We start from the raw sequence: 18,508 nt of genomic DNA, 5'->3' as shown, positions 1-18,508 counted from the left end.
TCATTTTAAATACCTTACTGACAACTAAAACGCCTTTAGGTTGGTGTGGAAGTTGTTACTAGGAGAAGACGCAGTAACAATATTCACACCGTAGTGTTGGTAGTGCTTTCCTATGTTGTGTTCACTGATCAAAAATATCGTTAACCTCATAGCATAATTGTCTAAGTTTTTTTTTACTTAAGCAACTATAGTATGTGGCTACCGATATTGGAATTTTGAGTTGCTAAACTTGAAATATTTCCAATTTTGGTCATTAGCTGATTTATCAGTATATCTCTACTTTTAAAGCAAAAATACAGCATATAGTTTTATTTTAGTACTCAGTAGCTTTTTAGCATATTTTATTCAGTTTGTGTGAGCTTTGCTGCATTTGCCAGGTGTGAATCCACACTTCTTTTTTTGTGAATCTGTTTGCATGTGACTTGTTTGACCTTCTCAGATGGCCTGGTGGACTGTATGGATCCAGACTGCTGTCTTCAGGCAACCTGTCACACCACCTCTTTGTGCGTGGGTTCGCCCGACCCGCTGGACATCATCCAGGAGACGCAGATGTCCTCTGCACAGAGCAACCTGCAGACGTTCTACAACCGAGTGCGCTTCCTGGTGGGCAGGGACAGTACACACACCATCCCTGGAGCTAACCCCTTCGATGGCAAGTGAGTGACAAACTACTCTCATTGGATAACACCCAAATTTGAAACCATTTTTTTTCTAAATTCACAGTTATTTGTACATTAGTATGTACATCATATACATTTTTGTTGCCTCAGTAAATCCAGCCATGTGATCATGTTTGTATAGTGCCTTGCAAAGAACTGTATTTGCTATCCGTTTTTTACAGTACCTAAATTAAAAATTCACTGCAAAATGTGTAATTTTATCATTTGTTTTTTTATTTTAAGATAAATTACTGTTAAAATCCACAGAGCAGCAACAAACAGGAACAAATTTGCCTGTTTTCGATGGTATGACCTGGATAAAGTGTTATCTGGCTCCACATTTTGCTGCAATGACACAAACTCATTAACAGATTCACAAATTATAAAACAACACTCAACTTCTTTTAACAGCTATTTAAATATTTAAAAAAAAATATATATATATATATCAGATTAAAATATGAAGTTAAGGGGAAGCAGCTGAATTCAGTGGGGGCTAAAATTGGCAGTGTCGGCATGCATTGCTGGAAGGATGATGGACAAATGATGATGGACAATACATGGAATGTGGCAAAAAGGAGGCAGCTAGGCTGAGTAAGAAAGGCATCTCATATTCATGTATTGTGATTACTTCTACTGTAATCCATCTGAGGCTCCACTCCCACAAGCAGAGCTCATGACACCCCAGCTGTGGAATTTGAGAACCTTTTATGTCAGGCAGGATGGTAGTCAGAATCCCATAAGATTGCTCCAATGTTTTCCATTGTCGCTTTTTCTTTTCATCTTTTTATCGCATGAGAGACAGGGTTGCTCATTTGCATGTTACTTTGTTAAGTATCGCTCTCATCTTTGTATATTATACTAATGTAGAAGAAAAAAAACAAGAGTTAACATACACTTAGAAGAGAATAAGATAAGACTGTGAACACTTAAATGCTTTATGTGAAATAAAAAAAGGTTTTATTCTTTTGTTTTCCTAGTATTATTTTTACTTCTCTTTAATGTTAGGTACTGCCATGGGTTTCAAACATATCTTTGCTATTAAACAAAGTCACAATTAAGTATCCATCATGAAACAGACTTAACTGGTCAATAAGTTTCAGGTCGAACAAAAGAAATGTAATGAAAGGTTGCTTTGCAAAATTATTGATGCCTCTTAAATCTACTCAGATTTTGTCACATTACACCTGCAAACTTTTATTTATCTCAGATGGATTTTATGTGCTGTGCATAATTGCGAAGTGGAATAAACATCAAACCAGTTTCCATCTTTTCAACATAAAATCTGAAAAATGTGACATGCATTTGTAGTCAGTACTTCAATACTCTTTTAGGGTATGTCTCTACCATCTCCAGCTTCCTCGCACAGTGCAAAAATATGACTGTTAGGGTTATGGGTCTCTCTGAAATGCCCTTTGGTGTGAGTGTGTACATGCCTGTGATAGAATAGCGACCCATCCAGGATGTACACAGCCCATAGCCCAATGACTGCTGGAGATAGGCACCAGCCCCATGCATCCTGCAAGGATAAGCAGGTGTTGACAATGGATGGATGGTATGTCTTTAGTGGCTTTCTACATCTTGAGATTGAAATTTTTGACACCTTTTGTTTACAATAAAACATAAGTTGGGTAGTTAGGTTGGATAGAGAGATAAATGCTAAAAATAAAAAAGCTTTGCCTCAACATTGTGCTGCCACCACTGTGTTTTACAGAATAGTCCTGTTGGAGGATGAATTTACACCCGTTCTAAAGCTTTGCCAGCCTCTAAGGTTTTCCCTCTGAATTGCGCTGCTTTTAGCTACATCTTTCCGTCAACTTCAACCAACTTTTCTTTCTGCTCTGAAGAAGAGCATCCCTGCAGCATGATGCTACCACTACTATGTTTCACAAGTTGTGCTTTTGGGTTGATGTGCAATGTTAGTTTCATGCCACAAATAACTTTTTCATGTTGGCCAAAAAGCTAAACTGTGGTCACCTCTGACCAGAGTGCCTTCTTCCACAGGTTTATTATTCGCCAAAGAGGACTTCTCAATGCTTCATTTCCCCTGTGGATTTCTTGTTACTCTTCCATGAAGTTCAAATATGTAAAATGAGCCATGCATCTCTGCAGCTCCTCCAGGGTTACAAAAGGCCTCTTGGTTGCTTCTAGTATTAATGCTCTTCTTGTCTGGTCTGTCAGTTTAGGTGGATGGCCATGTCTTGGTAGGTTTGCAGTTTTATCTTTTTTCAGATCATAGACTGAAGAGTGATGAGATATTCAAAGCTTGGGGTATTTTTCTTTAAAACTTAAATTACTTGACAATTATGCGGTTATTGTGGTTGCAACCTGACATAATGCAAAGAAGTGAAAGAGACAAATACCAATATAGCCAATATACAGGGGTTGGACAATTAAACTGAAACACCTGTCATTTTAGTGTGGGAGGTTCCATGGCTAAATTGGACCAGCCTGGTAGCCAGTCTTCATTGATTGCACATTGCACCAGTAAGAGCAGAGTGTGAAGGTTCAACTAGCAGGGTAAGAGCACAGTTTTGCTCAAAATATTGAAATGCACACATTATGGGTGACATACCAGAGTTCAAAAGAGGACAAATTGTTGGTGCATGTCTTGCTGGCGCATCTGTGATCAAGACAGCAAGTCTTTGTGATGTATCAAGAGCCACGGTATCCAGGGTAATGTCAGCATACCACCAAGAAGGACGAACCACATCCAACAGAATTAACTGTGGATGCAAGAGGAAGCTGTCTGAAAGGGATGTTCGGGTGCTAACCCGGATTGTATCCAAAAAACATAAAACCACGGCTGCCCAAATCACGGCAGAATTAAATGTGCACCTCAATTCTCCTGTTTCCACCAGAACTGTCTGTCGGGAGCTCCACAGGGTCAATATACACGGCCGGGCTGCTATAGCCATACCTTTGGTCAATCATGCCAATGCCAAACGTCGGTTTCAATGGTGCAAGGAGTGCAAATCTCGGGCTGTGGACAATGTGAAACATGTATTGTTCTCTGATGAGTCCACCTTTACTGTTTTCCACACATCCGGGAGAGTTACGGTGTGGAGAAGCCCCAAAGAAGCGTACCACCCAGACTGTTGCATGCCAAGAGTGAAGCATGGGGGTGGATCAGTGATGGTTTGGGCTGCCATATCATGGCATTCCCTTGGCCCAATACTTGTGCTAGATGGGCGCGTCACTGCCAAGGACTACTGAACCATTCTTGAGGATCATGTGCATCCAATGGTTCAAACATTGTATCCTGAAGGCGGTGCCGTGTATCAGGATGACAATGCACCAATACACACAGCAAGACTGGTGAAAGATTGGTTTGATGAACATGAAAGTGAAGTTGAACATCTCCCATGGCCTGCACAGTCACCAGATCTAAATATTATTGAGCCACTGTGGGGTGTTTTGGACGAGCGAGTCGGGAAATGTTTTCCTCCACCAGTATCACGTAGTGACCTGGCCACTATTCTGCAAGAAGAATGGCTTAAAATCCCTCTGACCACTGTGCAGGACTTGTATATGTCATTCCCAAGACGAATTGACGGTGTATTGGCCGCAAAAGGAGGCCCTACACCATACTAATAAATTATTGTGGTCTAAAACCAGGTGTTTCAGTTTCATTGTCCAACGCCTGTATATTACTTCAAAACATTATAAAATGAATCTTTTGTTTTAAAACTTTGCAACAATTACAGCCGTTACTTCAGATGAAGTGTTCTGACATTTTCTCTCATTGACATTTTTCTGGCTCTCAAGAAGCACTTAGCATTTTGCAGTGCCTTTTCGGACAGAGTTAGAGGCATGGAGGGTTGAGTAATACTCTTGTCTCTCACACAAGATGCGGCCATAAATAAGTAAAATGAAGAATCCAGAGATGAGCTGCGAGATCGCGGGGCTTCGGCTCACCTAAAAATATCGGTGGGAATCTATTATTCATGCCTGGTATTCATTCCCCCACCCACTGACAGATCTGAGCAGTTATGATGGGATGGTGGTGGTGGGTATGCTTCAGACAGGCCTAGTCTTAGCATCTTTCCGTTGTGATATGCTTGCCTGTGTCAGGTGATCCTCCTTCTATTGATCCACTGGCCACTTCCTTGTGCTAGCAGACGTGTTGGACTGCTATTTCTGATGTTTCCGTCCACAAAAAGCTGCAGAGGTGCCACTGAATAAGCATCTGCCACTGCATGAAATGTCTTGATTCCCCACCATGACACATAATACAACAACTGCCGAGGCCCAGCAGTCAATGCTGGCCAGAATAGTAAACAGGGACTTTGTCCATGGAACAGTTTGGACAAAGATTGATGGCTGGTTTCTAATAGCAGGGCTGAAGTCATCTGCTCCATTTGCTAGCTGGCACTTTTATCATTTTATTTAGAGCTATTCTTTTTAGCATTAAGCTATTAATGTCAGAAATAAAATCTTTGTAGTCTATCCAAACCAGCTATTAGCAGTATTGTTTGCAGAAAAGAAATTAGTCCAAAGTGTTTTCCATTTGCACTCTGAGCAAGCTGTTTAACATACAGAGAGGGAAAGGAAGATATCCACAGTGACATGCTAACATCTGCATCAGGATTCACCATGTAATCAAGTCATTTGTGTGGATAATGATATTTTGTTGCATCCATTGTGATGGTGGTGTTTATTAATCTCAGTCTGTTAAAGTTCTCTATACTTACCTCTGGCATGCTGTCTTTATTGTGTCTGCAATACAGTTGTGAAGAAACTGTGTACGTCCCTCACTATTATGTTCTCATAAAAGGCTTTAAACTCAGAATTTACTGACAATATGTTGTTTCTGTGACTTTTTCTACTTTTCAGAATAACACTATATATATTTTTTTTTTTTGTTGTTTTTTTTTTGTTTGTTTTGCTGAGTGAGACTCAGTTTCATCAGGGTTTCTACATAGTCTGGAAATGTTTGGATTTTGATTTAAGTATTTTCCAGGTCTGGGCAAGTACAGAAAAGAAAAATAGGGAAAGATATTTGCATTTTTCAAATTATGTGCCTGCCCATTGTTTAAATATGGCATCCATGCCTCTGTCCATTCATTTTTGCCTATAAAAATCAACTAACAAATATCAACATTAAAAAGTATATTACACCCTATGTCATGTCCTCAGAAAGGTACTGCTTCTTAACCCCATTGAGCGTCATTTTAGGAATCAGTTGAAGGATAGGAGAGAATCAATTTCAATTTATGTGTGTTTTTCATTATTATCCTGTTGAATAATGATTCAACAGTGATGTTTGGTTATCTAGCAAAGGCCACCAGATGTTTTATAAATGTCCTCATATTTCTAAAAGTTCATAATTCCATGGACTGGGCCATGGTTATGTGGAGTGTTGCAGGAGAAAAAGACCCACAACATTACAGATCATCTACCTTACTTATCAGTGGACATGAGATGCTTTAAACCTTCTTGTAGTGTTTGCTGTGGAAAAGCTCAATCTTAATCTTATTTGACCAATGTCTTTGTAGAGTTCAGCAAATTCCACATGATTGCGTTTCTGCCTGTAGGACAGTAATCTATTGACTCCCAAACAATCAGTTTTACATGTAGATACCATTTAACAATTGCTATCAAGATTTGGTAATTCCAAGATGCCACTCTTTACTGCATTTTTGTCCTCATCCAGCCTAGTGCCACTGGCCTAAAGAAATGGACCTTTGTGCCGTGTCATGTAATCTTTCATACTCGAGGGAAATGAAAAGAAGCTCCTACAAACTCTGGGAAACTTAAAAAATTAAAGTATAAATATATGTATTTCTTCCTATTTTAAATGGCTGTTTACCAGCAGCAACAATTGTGCCTCTGGTGATTTTGTTAAAAGAAACTTTGCATTTCCCCCCACTAATGCTAAAAATATAGACATTGATTTTCCTTTCATAAGGTACCTCAAAGTGGTAAAATCCTGTCCAGGAAATATGTGCAGTAAAGTTCTAATGTTCACTTTTATTTCTTCTCTATTTGATGTCAATATTTAAATCATTTCTCTCGACAGCGAGGAATCATTTCCCATGGGCTTCATGGAGCCAGCTTCATCTTTTACAGCTTCATCCAAACTAAACATGGATGACTGCCTTTTCAAACAAATCCCTACAATAAACTCACACCTTGGATGACTAATCAGACACCTAGGCTTTGGCTGTGTTTACTTTATTGGTTATTCTATGTGCAAAATGTTCCTTAGGTGTGAGCCTAATCATTTATAGCAGTGTCCTCCCGCTTGTTTACGTTGTACTAGTGGACATCCAAGGTCCTCTCAAGGAGGGCTGGCCTAATTAACATAAAACTGGGTTCCTAGGGACTGGGATACTGTGGGGTGAATGATCTTGCCTCTGGTAAGGACATGTTAAGGGCAGCCACTAACATGCTGGTGTTAATTGTTTCCAGTGTGTGGCAGTGTTTAAGGCGCAAACGTATTAAAAATAGCCATGGTCTAATGAAGAAGTGACAGTACAGCAACATTTGTTAGGGGACCAGATTTTTTTTTTTTGCCAACGACGACAGAAACCACAGCCAACAATGACGCGGGCCTTGATAATGATGGGACAAGAGCTGACAGGGGGAGATGTGAGACAGCAAGGTCTCATCTCATCACTTTAGTAAGATTAGGAGGTGAGTTTGAATGACTTCCCGCTATCGATTGGTGGGGACTGATGATCAGATCTAATTTACGAAGCTTCTGGAGACCTGTTAGACTGGGAATCTGTCGAGGTCTTGATAATCAGCCAAGCACGTCCCTATTCTGCAGTCCTATTATTTTCCACTTTTGCATTCAGTAATGGGAAAGATAAATCCTTTTTTTTTTTTATTAGAGCCTGTGCAAAGTAATGCTGTCTTATCACATTACCTCTCCAATCCGGATAGAAAAAAAAAATGTTTTCAAGGTTTAGAGAGCCACCTTTGTGTAAGAGCGCCTTCTGGATCCAGTGTCAATTTAACTGAGGTTCTCATGGAATGGGAACTTCCAATGTTGTAAAGCCCTGAAAGAACCTCTTTCCTAAAATGGTTAAATTGCTATGAATAAAATAATTCCTCGTTTATAAGATTAAATGCATCAGTAATATGAACTCCCACTATGTAGGTCCTACAAAGAGATCAACTGACAGCATTTATTTTGTTGCACTGCTTTTTAGTTCAATGCAAAACAGCTAAATATTAGAGCCTTATGCTTTGATACATACTTTGGCATTTTCTTTTGTTTTATGCTTTATAGTCCTTAGAAAATCAGAATTGACCTGTGACTTGTCATAGGCTTATGCATATATACTGTCCTTCAAGCTTTAAGACACATCCCAGTAGTATCCTCTCTGCATATAAAACCCAACAGTCAGGATCCTTCCTGTGTTAGTCAAACAGATCAATCTCTGGTCCATTTAAAGGGGCAATCCATCAAAAGCCATCCACAATCAGCATAATACAACCCCAAAACACCTAAAACATTGGTTTACTGTGACAAAGACATGCCTAATTGTCTATAGTAGTGCTCAGGGCTCCATATGAGACTAATACAGACAAGCAACTGGAAGTCAGAGAAACATAGAGAAAAAAAGTCTTATTTTGATTTTATACAGTATATCTGGTCTGAAAGTGTTCATGTTTCAATTTCTCTCCCCTCCACAGCCATGCTTGTGTCATTCGTGGGCAGGTGGTCACCTCGGATGGAACCCCGCTGGTTGGAGTTAATGTCAGCTTCATCAACAGTCCAACGTTTGGCTACACAATTACCAGGCAGGATGGAAGGTAAAAGTTGGCTTTTTTTTTTCAGCACAGACACAAACATGCAAACATTTAAAAAGCTGGAAACAACGGATGCAACAGAAAGCCACTAACAGCTATTTAAGTATTTTACACAAAAATATGTAATTGATATTTATGTTGCTGTAAAATATGTGGTTTAGCTGAACTATATTGACTAAAAGCACAATCGCCACCACAAACTCTGCCTCTATTGATCTGCTTTGTACTTTTGGTGGGTCCAATTTTGGAATTTTGGGCTCAATTCCCAGAGAAATCAAACAAAGCCCGTCTGGTACACTCACAAGTTCTGCTACGGTTGGAGCAGAGAGGTGGGAGAGTAACATGTGCCAACACAGAATGCGGTGCAGATGGATATTATTTGATGATGGACTAATCAAACATTGAAGCACATCATGCATAGTTGCTTAAGACTTTATTTTTTTATGTTTATTCTCACTAAGTGTAGATTAATTTTAAAGGTTTTTTTTCTTGTGAAGTCCCTATATCAGTTTTTTGTTTATTCATGTGGTTGTTTGAAAACTGCAGTGAAGATAAAACCTGCATATGTAAGTGTGGGTAAATTAGTTTACATATGTTAATTATTGGCATTAATGTCATGTTTAGGACTTGCTTTGAATAATTAGTTTAAGCCAGTCTTTTTTCAGGTTGGACTAATAATTTAACACATAACATCTGTGAATTGAAAAAACAACATAAACTGGGTGCACAAGTTTGAATTTATTGTGGATTTTCTTTAATCCACAAAAGGACATAATTATGCAAACAGGCTTAAAAATGAACGTAGGCCCCTCTAATAATTGATTAAACCTCCACTACACACTATTGGTAGCCATCATGAAGCTTCTGGCATAATTCTGACTGGATATTTATTTATGTTTCTTCATAGAATTGATGGGTTTAATTTAAATTGATTAATTTCTTATTATAGACAGTGACCACATTTTCTATTGGATTTAGGTTGGGGCCATACCTGAAGCTTAATATTAGTCTGCTGTGTGGGGTCATCATATTGTTGGAACACCTAATTGTCTCTAAGTTTCAACTGGCTAGCTTTTGGTTGATGGTGAAGTTGAAGAAGTTAGGTAGTCCTCCACCTTTAACATACCATCCACCTTGTGCAATGCACCAGTACCAGTGGTAGCAAATGAGCCTCAAAGGTGTGATATTGCCACTACCAGGCTTGACGTCTGGTACGGCTTTGACTCCTTTCCAGTATCATCCACATTTTAATAGTGTTTAAACATCTTCCCTTCGCAAAATTTAGCTGAATAGATTCACAGTGGATACGGCAACATCACCTTGCATCTTAACAATGTAATACAGTAGATGAAAAGTGAAAGGTGAAAAGATATCCACATAAAGATGTCTATTGATTTCTTAAAGCAGTTTCTGTGTCTAGATGGGAACTGTAGGCCAAAAAAGTCACATTTATTATTATATTTTTCTCAACTAAATGAAGACAAGAACCAGCTAATCCTAATTAACTATAAAAAATATGCCAATGGACTTCTTATATGGATTGATTGGTGGTGTCTGGGTTATGTTTAAACATCTTAACCAATTTTTTTTTACTAATTTTCCTTCATCTGAGGTGATGGTTTGGGCGTTTGGACTTGGACATAACTGGGAACAATGGGAAGCTGGTTTTGGAAGTAAACATTAAGGTTCTACAATGCTCCTGAAAAAATCTGGACTGAAAGTCTTTGCACTATGCTTACTGTGGCAGTAAACTAACCCATTTAATCTAACTATGCCCAGACCTTGTTGATGGCCATAAAATGCATGTAGTAGGGGTGGAACCTAATTATGGACATATGTCCAACTGTTGGTGGCAGTGCATGAAGATATTTTAACATTGAATGACCTAAATAAAGTTGGATCCTGTATGAAATAGTGAAAATCTGCATTAAATTCTAATTTTTGGATCCAATTCTCATTTTTTAAGATTAATTGAAGTTGTATAATCATTCAGTCAGTCAGTCATTTTCTACCACTTATTCCATAATGGGTCACAGGGGAGCTGGTGCCTATCTCCAGCAGTCTATGGGCGAGAGGCAGGGTACACCCTGGACAGGTCACCCGTCCATCGCAGGGCAACACACAAACAACCATGCACAAACTCATTCATACACCTAAGGGCAATTTAGAGTTACCAATTAACCTAACAGGCATGTCTTTGGACTGTGGGAGGAAGCCGGAGTACCCGGTGAGAACCCACACATGCACGGAGAGAACATGCACACTCCATGCAGAAAGACCCCAGGCTGGGAATTGAACCCAGGATCTTCTTGCCGCAAGGCAACAGTGCTACCAACTGCACCACTATGCAGCCCCTGTATAATCATTGTTGTTGTTAAATAGTTCCACCCTGGAAAAAGAATGTTTCAAATAAATAAATAAAAGCTCAACATCTAGCTTGTTTCAGCCTCTCTGATAGCATTTTAGTTAAAAGATAAATTGTTCTGTAAAAATTGTGTAGAAAGACCATGCTTCCTATGTGGCTTTCTTTGATCTGCTGTAAAACTGAGAGTTCCTTATACAAGAATCCAGAATAAACCTTTAGACTGGCTTAAATTTGTTCCTTGGAAAAAAATGAAAACTTTGAGATCTTTGCTCTTGTCAGGCATATAGTTTAGGATTGGATAGCAAAAGCTTACTCATTCCTCCTCCTATATCTCTGTTTTAGAAAGGCCTTGTAGCAAACCAACCCTCTCTATCACATCATGAATTGCTGTTTGCTCTCCAAGCTCCTGATACTTTTATCAGTCTCAGACTCTAAATGTTTAGGTCTGCCTGATGTTTGATATTATTCATTCTTTTTTCATCACTCTATTACTTCCTTTTATTTAAAAAATTATCATTTTCACCTCATCAACTTCCACTTCTTCACTTATTTTTGTCTGACTTGCATTTGTTCACATTTTACCCCTGTCTAATCCCCCAATACCTTTAAGCATTTATTTTCTGTGTACCTTCCTTGGGCACAGATTATATGTCCTTTCCACTCCACTCCTCTCCTCTTTATCTTTTGTCCACATGTATGCGTGTCCCATTTTTCTCCATGCATCACTCAGTTTTTCTCGTGCAAAGCTCTATACGCATTCCCCTCTTCCAACATATGTGTAAGCACTACTCAATCTCCCAGGTTCCCCCCTGTAAACATGTCCAGTCTCCTGCAACTACCCCTGCAATCACTGTAAACAGGCTCAGTGCAGCGTGAAATCAGAAACGCACCTGTTCACCCATTTAGAAATGAGAAAGCTGTCTCAACTCATTTCTGTGATGTGTTCTTTATTTTCCAAAGGTTTAGATTTTTAAATTATCCATTACCTGTGCTATCTCAAAAAGTTTTTTGGTCCAAACAAGTGATTTGTGTAGTTTCTTTAGCGCTATGTGGGCAGAGCATCCAGGCAGTGCAATTTCTTCCTCTGGATTTTGCCAGTCAATGCTAACAAGGATTGTGTGTCTTTAAATAAGTCACAATTAAAATAAATACATCTGTATGTGTCTCACTTCTTGTTATTTGCCCAGCTCAATATAAATGAAGTGTATAAAGCGTGTGCTTTATTTGTATTTTGCATTCCCAAAATATGTACAGTGCCTTGCATAAATTTTCATACCCATTGAGCTTTTTCACATTTTGTCATATTACAACATGCTGTACTTCAGTGTATTTTATTGGAATTTTTTGTAATTAACAGAAAGTTGTGTAAATTGTAAAGTAACAAATAATTTAAAACATCTTTTTCAAATAATTGAAAGAAACAGTTAGAAACGCTGTTTGCAGTTTGTCACGAGCCATGAGACTGACCAAGCAAACATGAAAAGAGTTCTCTGGTTGAAGGTTAAGTTAAATATGGTATGTTTCACTAATGTAAAAAAGTAATGCTGCACTTCACCCTGAACAGACCATAACAAATATGTATGGTGGTGGCAGAATCATGTTGTGGGAATGCTTGTCTTCAGCAGGGAACTGGAAACTGGAGAACAATGTCATGCTTTCTTGGAAGATGGGTGGAGCTAAATACAATGCGATGGATGTAGAAAGATGTTAAGAGGCAGCAAAAAATATAAGCTTGGGGTCAAGGTTCAGTCTTTAGGAGGAGATCAACCCTAAACATACCACCAGAGCTACATTGGAATGTTTAGATCTAAACCAAATTTTTGTATTATAATGGCCCAGTCAAAGTCCATACCTAAACCCAGAGAAGTATATAGATGTGTAAGGCTGATAGAGAGAAATATTGGCTCAACGAGGCTAAATACAAATGCCATACTTTTCTGATTTCTGAAACGTTTTGAAAACCATATAACGTTTTCCTTCTGTTTCACAGCCATAGACTACTTTGAATTGGTCTATCACTTGAAATTTCAATAAACTATATCAAAGTTTGTTGTTTGTAATGTGATAAAATGGAAAAAAAAAAAAAAAAGATATGCGAATACTCCAGCAAGGATCTGTAAGCCAAAGCTACCAGGTTTGTCAGTAACTTTCCATTTTGTAACATGGTTTTAGGCTGTTGATTGATTACGTCTATGAAATCCAGTAATTGATTGGCTACCATGCCCACGGGTATTTGTTGAGTGTGTGCTTAGCCTGCCTAGTGTCATGCAAACTGACAGGCTGCAACTGCCATGGGTTACGGCAATACGTTGGCACCATTACAACAGGGTAGATCTGCAGCCTCCGGACTGCACTCACCATTCACACACAGCCAAGGTTGAACCACAAAGTGTAGAACAAGCTATTTTTTTATCCCCACAAACATTCAGATTCTTACCCTTACGGGAAGCTCGACGTAGCATTTTCTTTTTATAGTACCTTAAACCAACAGGGATACTGCCTATTTCAGAGGCTTCTATTCGGACCTACTTCTTTACCTGTAATTTAGCAAAGGTGCCTGCTGTGTGAGGATGCGGGAGGATATGGCCCCGTCCCAGGGGCCCGTAGGTGACCAGGTGCTAATTGGTTCTTAGCGAGAAGTGACAGGAGCTGCAGAAGTCCAGCGCAGGTGCTGCCATGTTGTTGTCACAGTGCAGCCTGTTTACTGAGGCTAAGGTCAGAGCAGAGGCACAAGCTCTTTTAATGCAACAGCAGATGGGATTGCATTGCAGGGCTTTTAGACTGATGTTAGCACGGACAGACTTCGTCTAAGGGATCAATAAAGTAGTGTCGGCTACCTCCATCCTGCACTGCAAAGCTCTCTCTGTGCACATATAAATGCGGATGGAGGAGCACAGCATTGCACACATATACAGATGAAACAGTTAGGGCTTCAAACTCCTATTTTCTTTTCCTAAAATAATATATTCAGACAGTAATACTGAAAAGATGTGCTCTTAAGATTGTGATCAATATAAGTCCTATTGAATATTCAGCATGTGTGTGCCTGAGAGATTGCTTAATAATGCTTAATACAGAAAATTATCCTTTTTTAATAGCCTTCATTTATTAACCCATTTTTTTTATTACTTACTGACTCCTTATAACAGCAGCAATTATAGAAGGCAAAATGTGAATCAGTTCATCCTCTCTGACATTGTTCGCATCTGTTTTTTCAGTTTCGACTTGGTGACCAACGGGGGCATAGCCATAGCCCTGCACTTTGAACGCGCTCCATTCATCACCCAGGAGCACACTCTGTGGTTGCCATGGGGACGGTTCTTTGTCATGGACACCATTGTCATGCGGCACGAGGAAAATGACATCCCGAGCTGCGACCTCAGCAGCTTCTCCCGGCCCGTCCCCGTGGTGTCCCCGGCGCCGCTTACAGCCTTTGCTGGTTCCTGTTCGGAAAGGGGGACAGTGGTGCCCGAAATCCAGGTGATATTCCGCCACCCGCCCTCCTCACTTCCCTGCAGGAAGAACCTAAGTGGGTCTCTCCTTGAAATAACTCTTGCCTAACAGCTGGTAGAGGATTGTAACATTACTCATAAATTATAGTGGAATAGGAACCATGGCTCTTGGCTGTACTGTCATTTTTATCTCTCTTGTAAAATTGGCCGAATTAGGCAGTGTTCCTAAGCAGACTGACGAAATCTGGAAACGGATAAAAAAAGGATGATTTAAGTAAAGATGCCATATCCAAGTCTGTATAAGAATGATAAAAAAAAGAACATTGTGGGAAAATATTAGAATTTTTAGATTTTATTTCTTTTCCATTGTCTAAAAGTTGTTCCCATCCATCAGTCCAATATAATATTGAATTATGTTATATTACTGTCTAGTCAGGGACACACATATTCTTCTGCTGTTTGTTAAGTGCCATGACAGAGAATAGGGAGATTAAGCTACCATTTAAAGCAGTGCTGTGCAAAGTCATTCCTCGAGGACTGGTGTCCTTTATGTTTTAGAAGTTGCCCCCATTCATTAACACCTGAATCAAAAATGGTTTTGACTTGAAAAATGAGTAAAATCCTGATTAGAAAGTTCATGTTTTATGGTCATTTATTGAGAAACAAGTCAGCAAATTTTAGGTTATTGCTTTAACACATGTTTGGACCACTGTGCACCAGGATTTGCTTTTAAATTTCACACCCACACATTTGTTTGTCGCCCGCCCACATCTGCATGTTTTGTGGTTGCAATCACACACTTCAGCATCTCTGTGCAGCTCAGTTTGTTGATTCTGTATGTCTGCAGGCATATCTCTCTTGTTTATATTATTGATGACATTTCCGTTAATTTGGTATTCAGTTTAGTTTATTTATAGCAGCCCAGTCTTTAGCATTGTTCATCTTCGGATAGCTAAACAGAAGGACATCATCCTATTTGCACTTGCAAAAAGGAATTTCTATCAGTCAACCACACATAGCTGCAATCTGTGAACATTTAAAAATAGATACATCAGAAGTGACATGTCCTCTGACCAATGTCGCTTTGAGCAGCTGTTTTTATTGATGCTCTACATGTCGTTTTGGGCTGTGGAGACAGGCGACAAGAGGCGATTAAATTTTAGTTGCGAGGACCAGACCAACCCAACCAGTGCTTTAAATCTTTGAACTTAAATCTCTGTGCTGTGTACTGTATTAAATTCCTCATTTACAGCTTCTATCATCCAGAGATTTATGAAGGTCTGATCTTGGAGGAAATTTCCTAGGGCAACACTGTTGTCTCTCACTAAGCAAACTTTATAACTAAATATGTTATTGTACTGTGTAGACTCAGAGCCCAAGGGCACCCTTGTTATGCCATTGTCATATGGATTGCTGGGGGAACTGTGGTTCTAATGAAGCACTTGCAGTTATTAAATCAGTTCTTTGAAATGCTCATTGGAGTATTTTTAGAGAAATCCTTCTTCGGATACCATTTTATCTATGATATAATTGTCCACCGGTTAGTGTTTCACAACTTCCCGTGGGAGCCTACATAAGGTTTGAGGCAAGTAATGAAAACACAAGATATCAGACTTTTCTCTGACCACCTGAGTAATGTAGAATTTATCTGTTTGTTTGGGGTGTAATGGTAAGCCTACACATCAGATCAATAGGTACCTGAGTTTTTATGTCGATTTGGTACTGATATGTTACAAAACCAAAAAGAAACAAATGCAAATTCCAAATGTTGAGTACACCTAACAGAATCAACAACACTAAAATGAGTCACGCTTGCTTGTAAGGTGTAGCCTTACAAGCCTTGGAGATGCCAATAATAGCCACTCTGGTCTGTAGACGCATCCTCCCGTCGCTGTCAGCATGCAGCTGGCTCTTGTCACTCCTAGTCATCCTACAGTTCTTTCCCTAATCTGCTCAGTTTTAAACTTTACACAGTATTACACATTTCATTCTTCAGCTTCCAGCATTTACTTTAAAACACTGTTGCAAAACCATCACTTCATTCTTTTTATTCATGCTTTACAAATGATTAATGTCATATTTCTTTCATATATAGCTGATTGATAATGTGAAACCTTAATGTTTTTCCTCTAATTCTCAGTTCTTAACTACATTTCAATCATACATCTTTTAACTTGTTAATCAAAGATTGCTAATTTTATTTAATACATGTGAAAGAGTGTGAAATCATCATACATCATTTCTTTGGATATACTTGTTTATATGTTTGCAAAAGATAAGACAGATAACATGTTGCAGATAATACGTGGCTCCACACAGGCCTCTCCAGTCTCTCAGCTCCAGAATATGAGAACATGCTTGTTTCACTCCTCACTGCTTCAACTGTGTGTTTTACTACTTATTGCATGGATTACACATAAAGATATAAGGATATGTATTGTAACTTTTATGGAGTTAACTGTGAGCAGTTACTAAATGTTGCATGGATTACATGGAAAGATCTCACCTTATTTTGACAAGATGCACCAATCAGACTTTTCCTGGTGGAATCAGATTTCCAGTCTTCTTTAATGTCTTAGCAGCCAAATCCAATTTTGAGCTATTCCAATCTTTTTTCTCTTAACACCTTAAATAAATAAAAAAATGTGGACCAGGTTTTCAGAAGAGGTACCGGTTTCAATCCAGCTGAAAAAAGAAGGAATGCTTTATTAACACAACACATTTAGTTTTGATGCATTTAGTGAATAGGAAACATTATTAATTGTTTATTAGCATTTGGCCGTCTGATCACCAATCACAGCTGATCAACAGAATATTAAATGGTTAGGATATATGGCCAATTGATTGGTGCATCTTGTAAGTGGGCTTTAAGGGGGCAAGCTATTTACAGCAAAGCAGGATTTGTGTAGTGGTCATTTCACTATAGAATTTGCCATATTTCAAACAGGAACCTTTCCCAAAAGGGTTTCAATTCGTTTGTAATTAAAATGATGCAAATAAAAAACTGTACAGAGCACATATTGCAAGTTGTGAACTAGTAGGTAAAAATAATCCTAGCTTGCCATACTACTCTGTTATGATATGATCATAGGGGTTTCCATATATCTCCACTGCTAAAAACAGGTAAGCATATCTTCAACCACCTGCATGTCACTATTATCAGACAGTCTGCTATTAGTTTGGTGTGGAGTACTTTAGATCAGGAGCATCAACTTCCATTCTTCAGGTTTGTTGTCACACTGTTGCGAAAGGTATTCTTGCTCCAACACAGTTGATTTAAAGGCTGAATGACCTCCTCGTGTCACTTCACTCTGCAGAGGTGTATTAACAAGCCAGTCATTTGGTTTAGGTGTGTTGAATAGGGGACCTTTTAAAACATGCAAGATAGTGGTACTTGAGGACTGATTTTTTACACCGCTGCTTTGGAAAATACAGTTGCTTAATCTAATCATTTTTTTCATGGAACTTTAGAAACAGCACAAAAATAGAATATGTGTTCTTTTCTAAATGAAAGTACGCTTTTGATTGACATATTATTTTCTTGGGTGCACAAACCTGCAGGGGACATCAGTACCATGAGTGGGCATTGGCTGGTTTCTGGTGAAGGGGTTTTAAAAGTTAATGGTTTTAAAACCAATAAAATGTATCCAAGTACCAAAAAAGTCTTATTAAATATTACACTAATTATAAATGCAATATTCAAAATGTCTTTGCAGCAGTAGAGCAACAATACTGTGAAACCAAATTTTTTGTCAAGGTGGACATACTGTGAGAATCTCATCCTGGCCTATCAGTAACCATGACGGTTTAATAAAAATACAATACAAATACCCCTACTGTATAACAAAAACGTTTAATTACTCTTAATTTGCCAATGACCATAATGATTTTTTTTTTTCTTTTCCTTTCCTTTATTTACCTTTGTGTTTTTTTGCCCACAGTCTCTACAGGAAGAAGTGCCTATACCAGGGACAGATATGAAGCTCAGCTATCTAAGCAGCAGAACTCCAGGTTATAAGTCAATTCTGAGGGTGACCCTCACACACTCCACAATTCCTTTCAACTTGATGAAGGTTCACCTCATGGTTGCTGTCGAAGGCCGGCTGTTCAGAAAGTGGTTTCCCGCAGCTCCCAACCTCTCCTATGACTTTGTTTGGGACAAGACGGACGTCTACAGCCAGAAGGTGCACGGCCTCTCTGAAGCCTTTGGTGAGTGATGAAATATATGTTGCATATGGTGCTTTTTTCTAACCCAAAAACACGTTACT

At 38.9% G+C, this 18,508-nt stretch overlaps 1 protein-coding gene across 1 annotated transcript in view; it reads left to right on the top strand.

The window, feature by feature from the left end:
- Positions 1–18,508, top strand: part of tenm4 (teneurin transmembrane protein 4) — a 288,429-nt gene that overhangs the window by 186,932 nt on the left and 82,989 nt on the right. The window contains exons 18-21 of the mRNA XM_047391839.1: positions 440–656; positions 8,307–8,426; positions 14,007–14,268; positions 18,182–18,449. Coding sequence (XP_047247795.1) covers positions 440–656; positions 8,307–8,426; positions 14,007–14,268; positions 18,182–18,449 — 867 coding nt within the window. The remainder of the gene's footprint in view (positions 1–439; positions 657–8,306; positions 8,427–14,006; positions 14,269–18,181; positions 18,450–18,508) is intronic.

Source organism: Girardinichthys multiradiatus, chromosome 18 (assembly GCF_021462225.1).
Source record: "Girardinichthys multiradiatus isolate DD_20200921_A chromosome 18, DD_fGirMul_XY1, whole genome shotgun sequence".
In the NCBI taxonomy this organism is placed as follows: Eukaryota; Metazoa; Chordata; class Actinopteri; order Cyprinodontiformes; family Goodeidae; genus Girardinichthys; species Girardinichthys multiradiatus.
The sequence above is the reverse complement of the archived record's forward strand: the minus strand, read 5'-3'. Positions and strand labels throughout refer to the sequence as shown.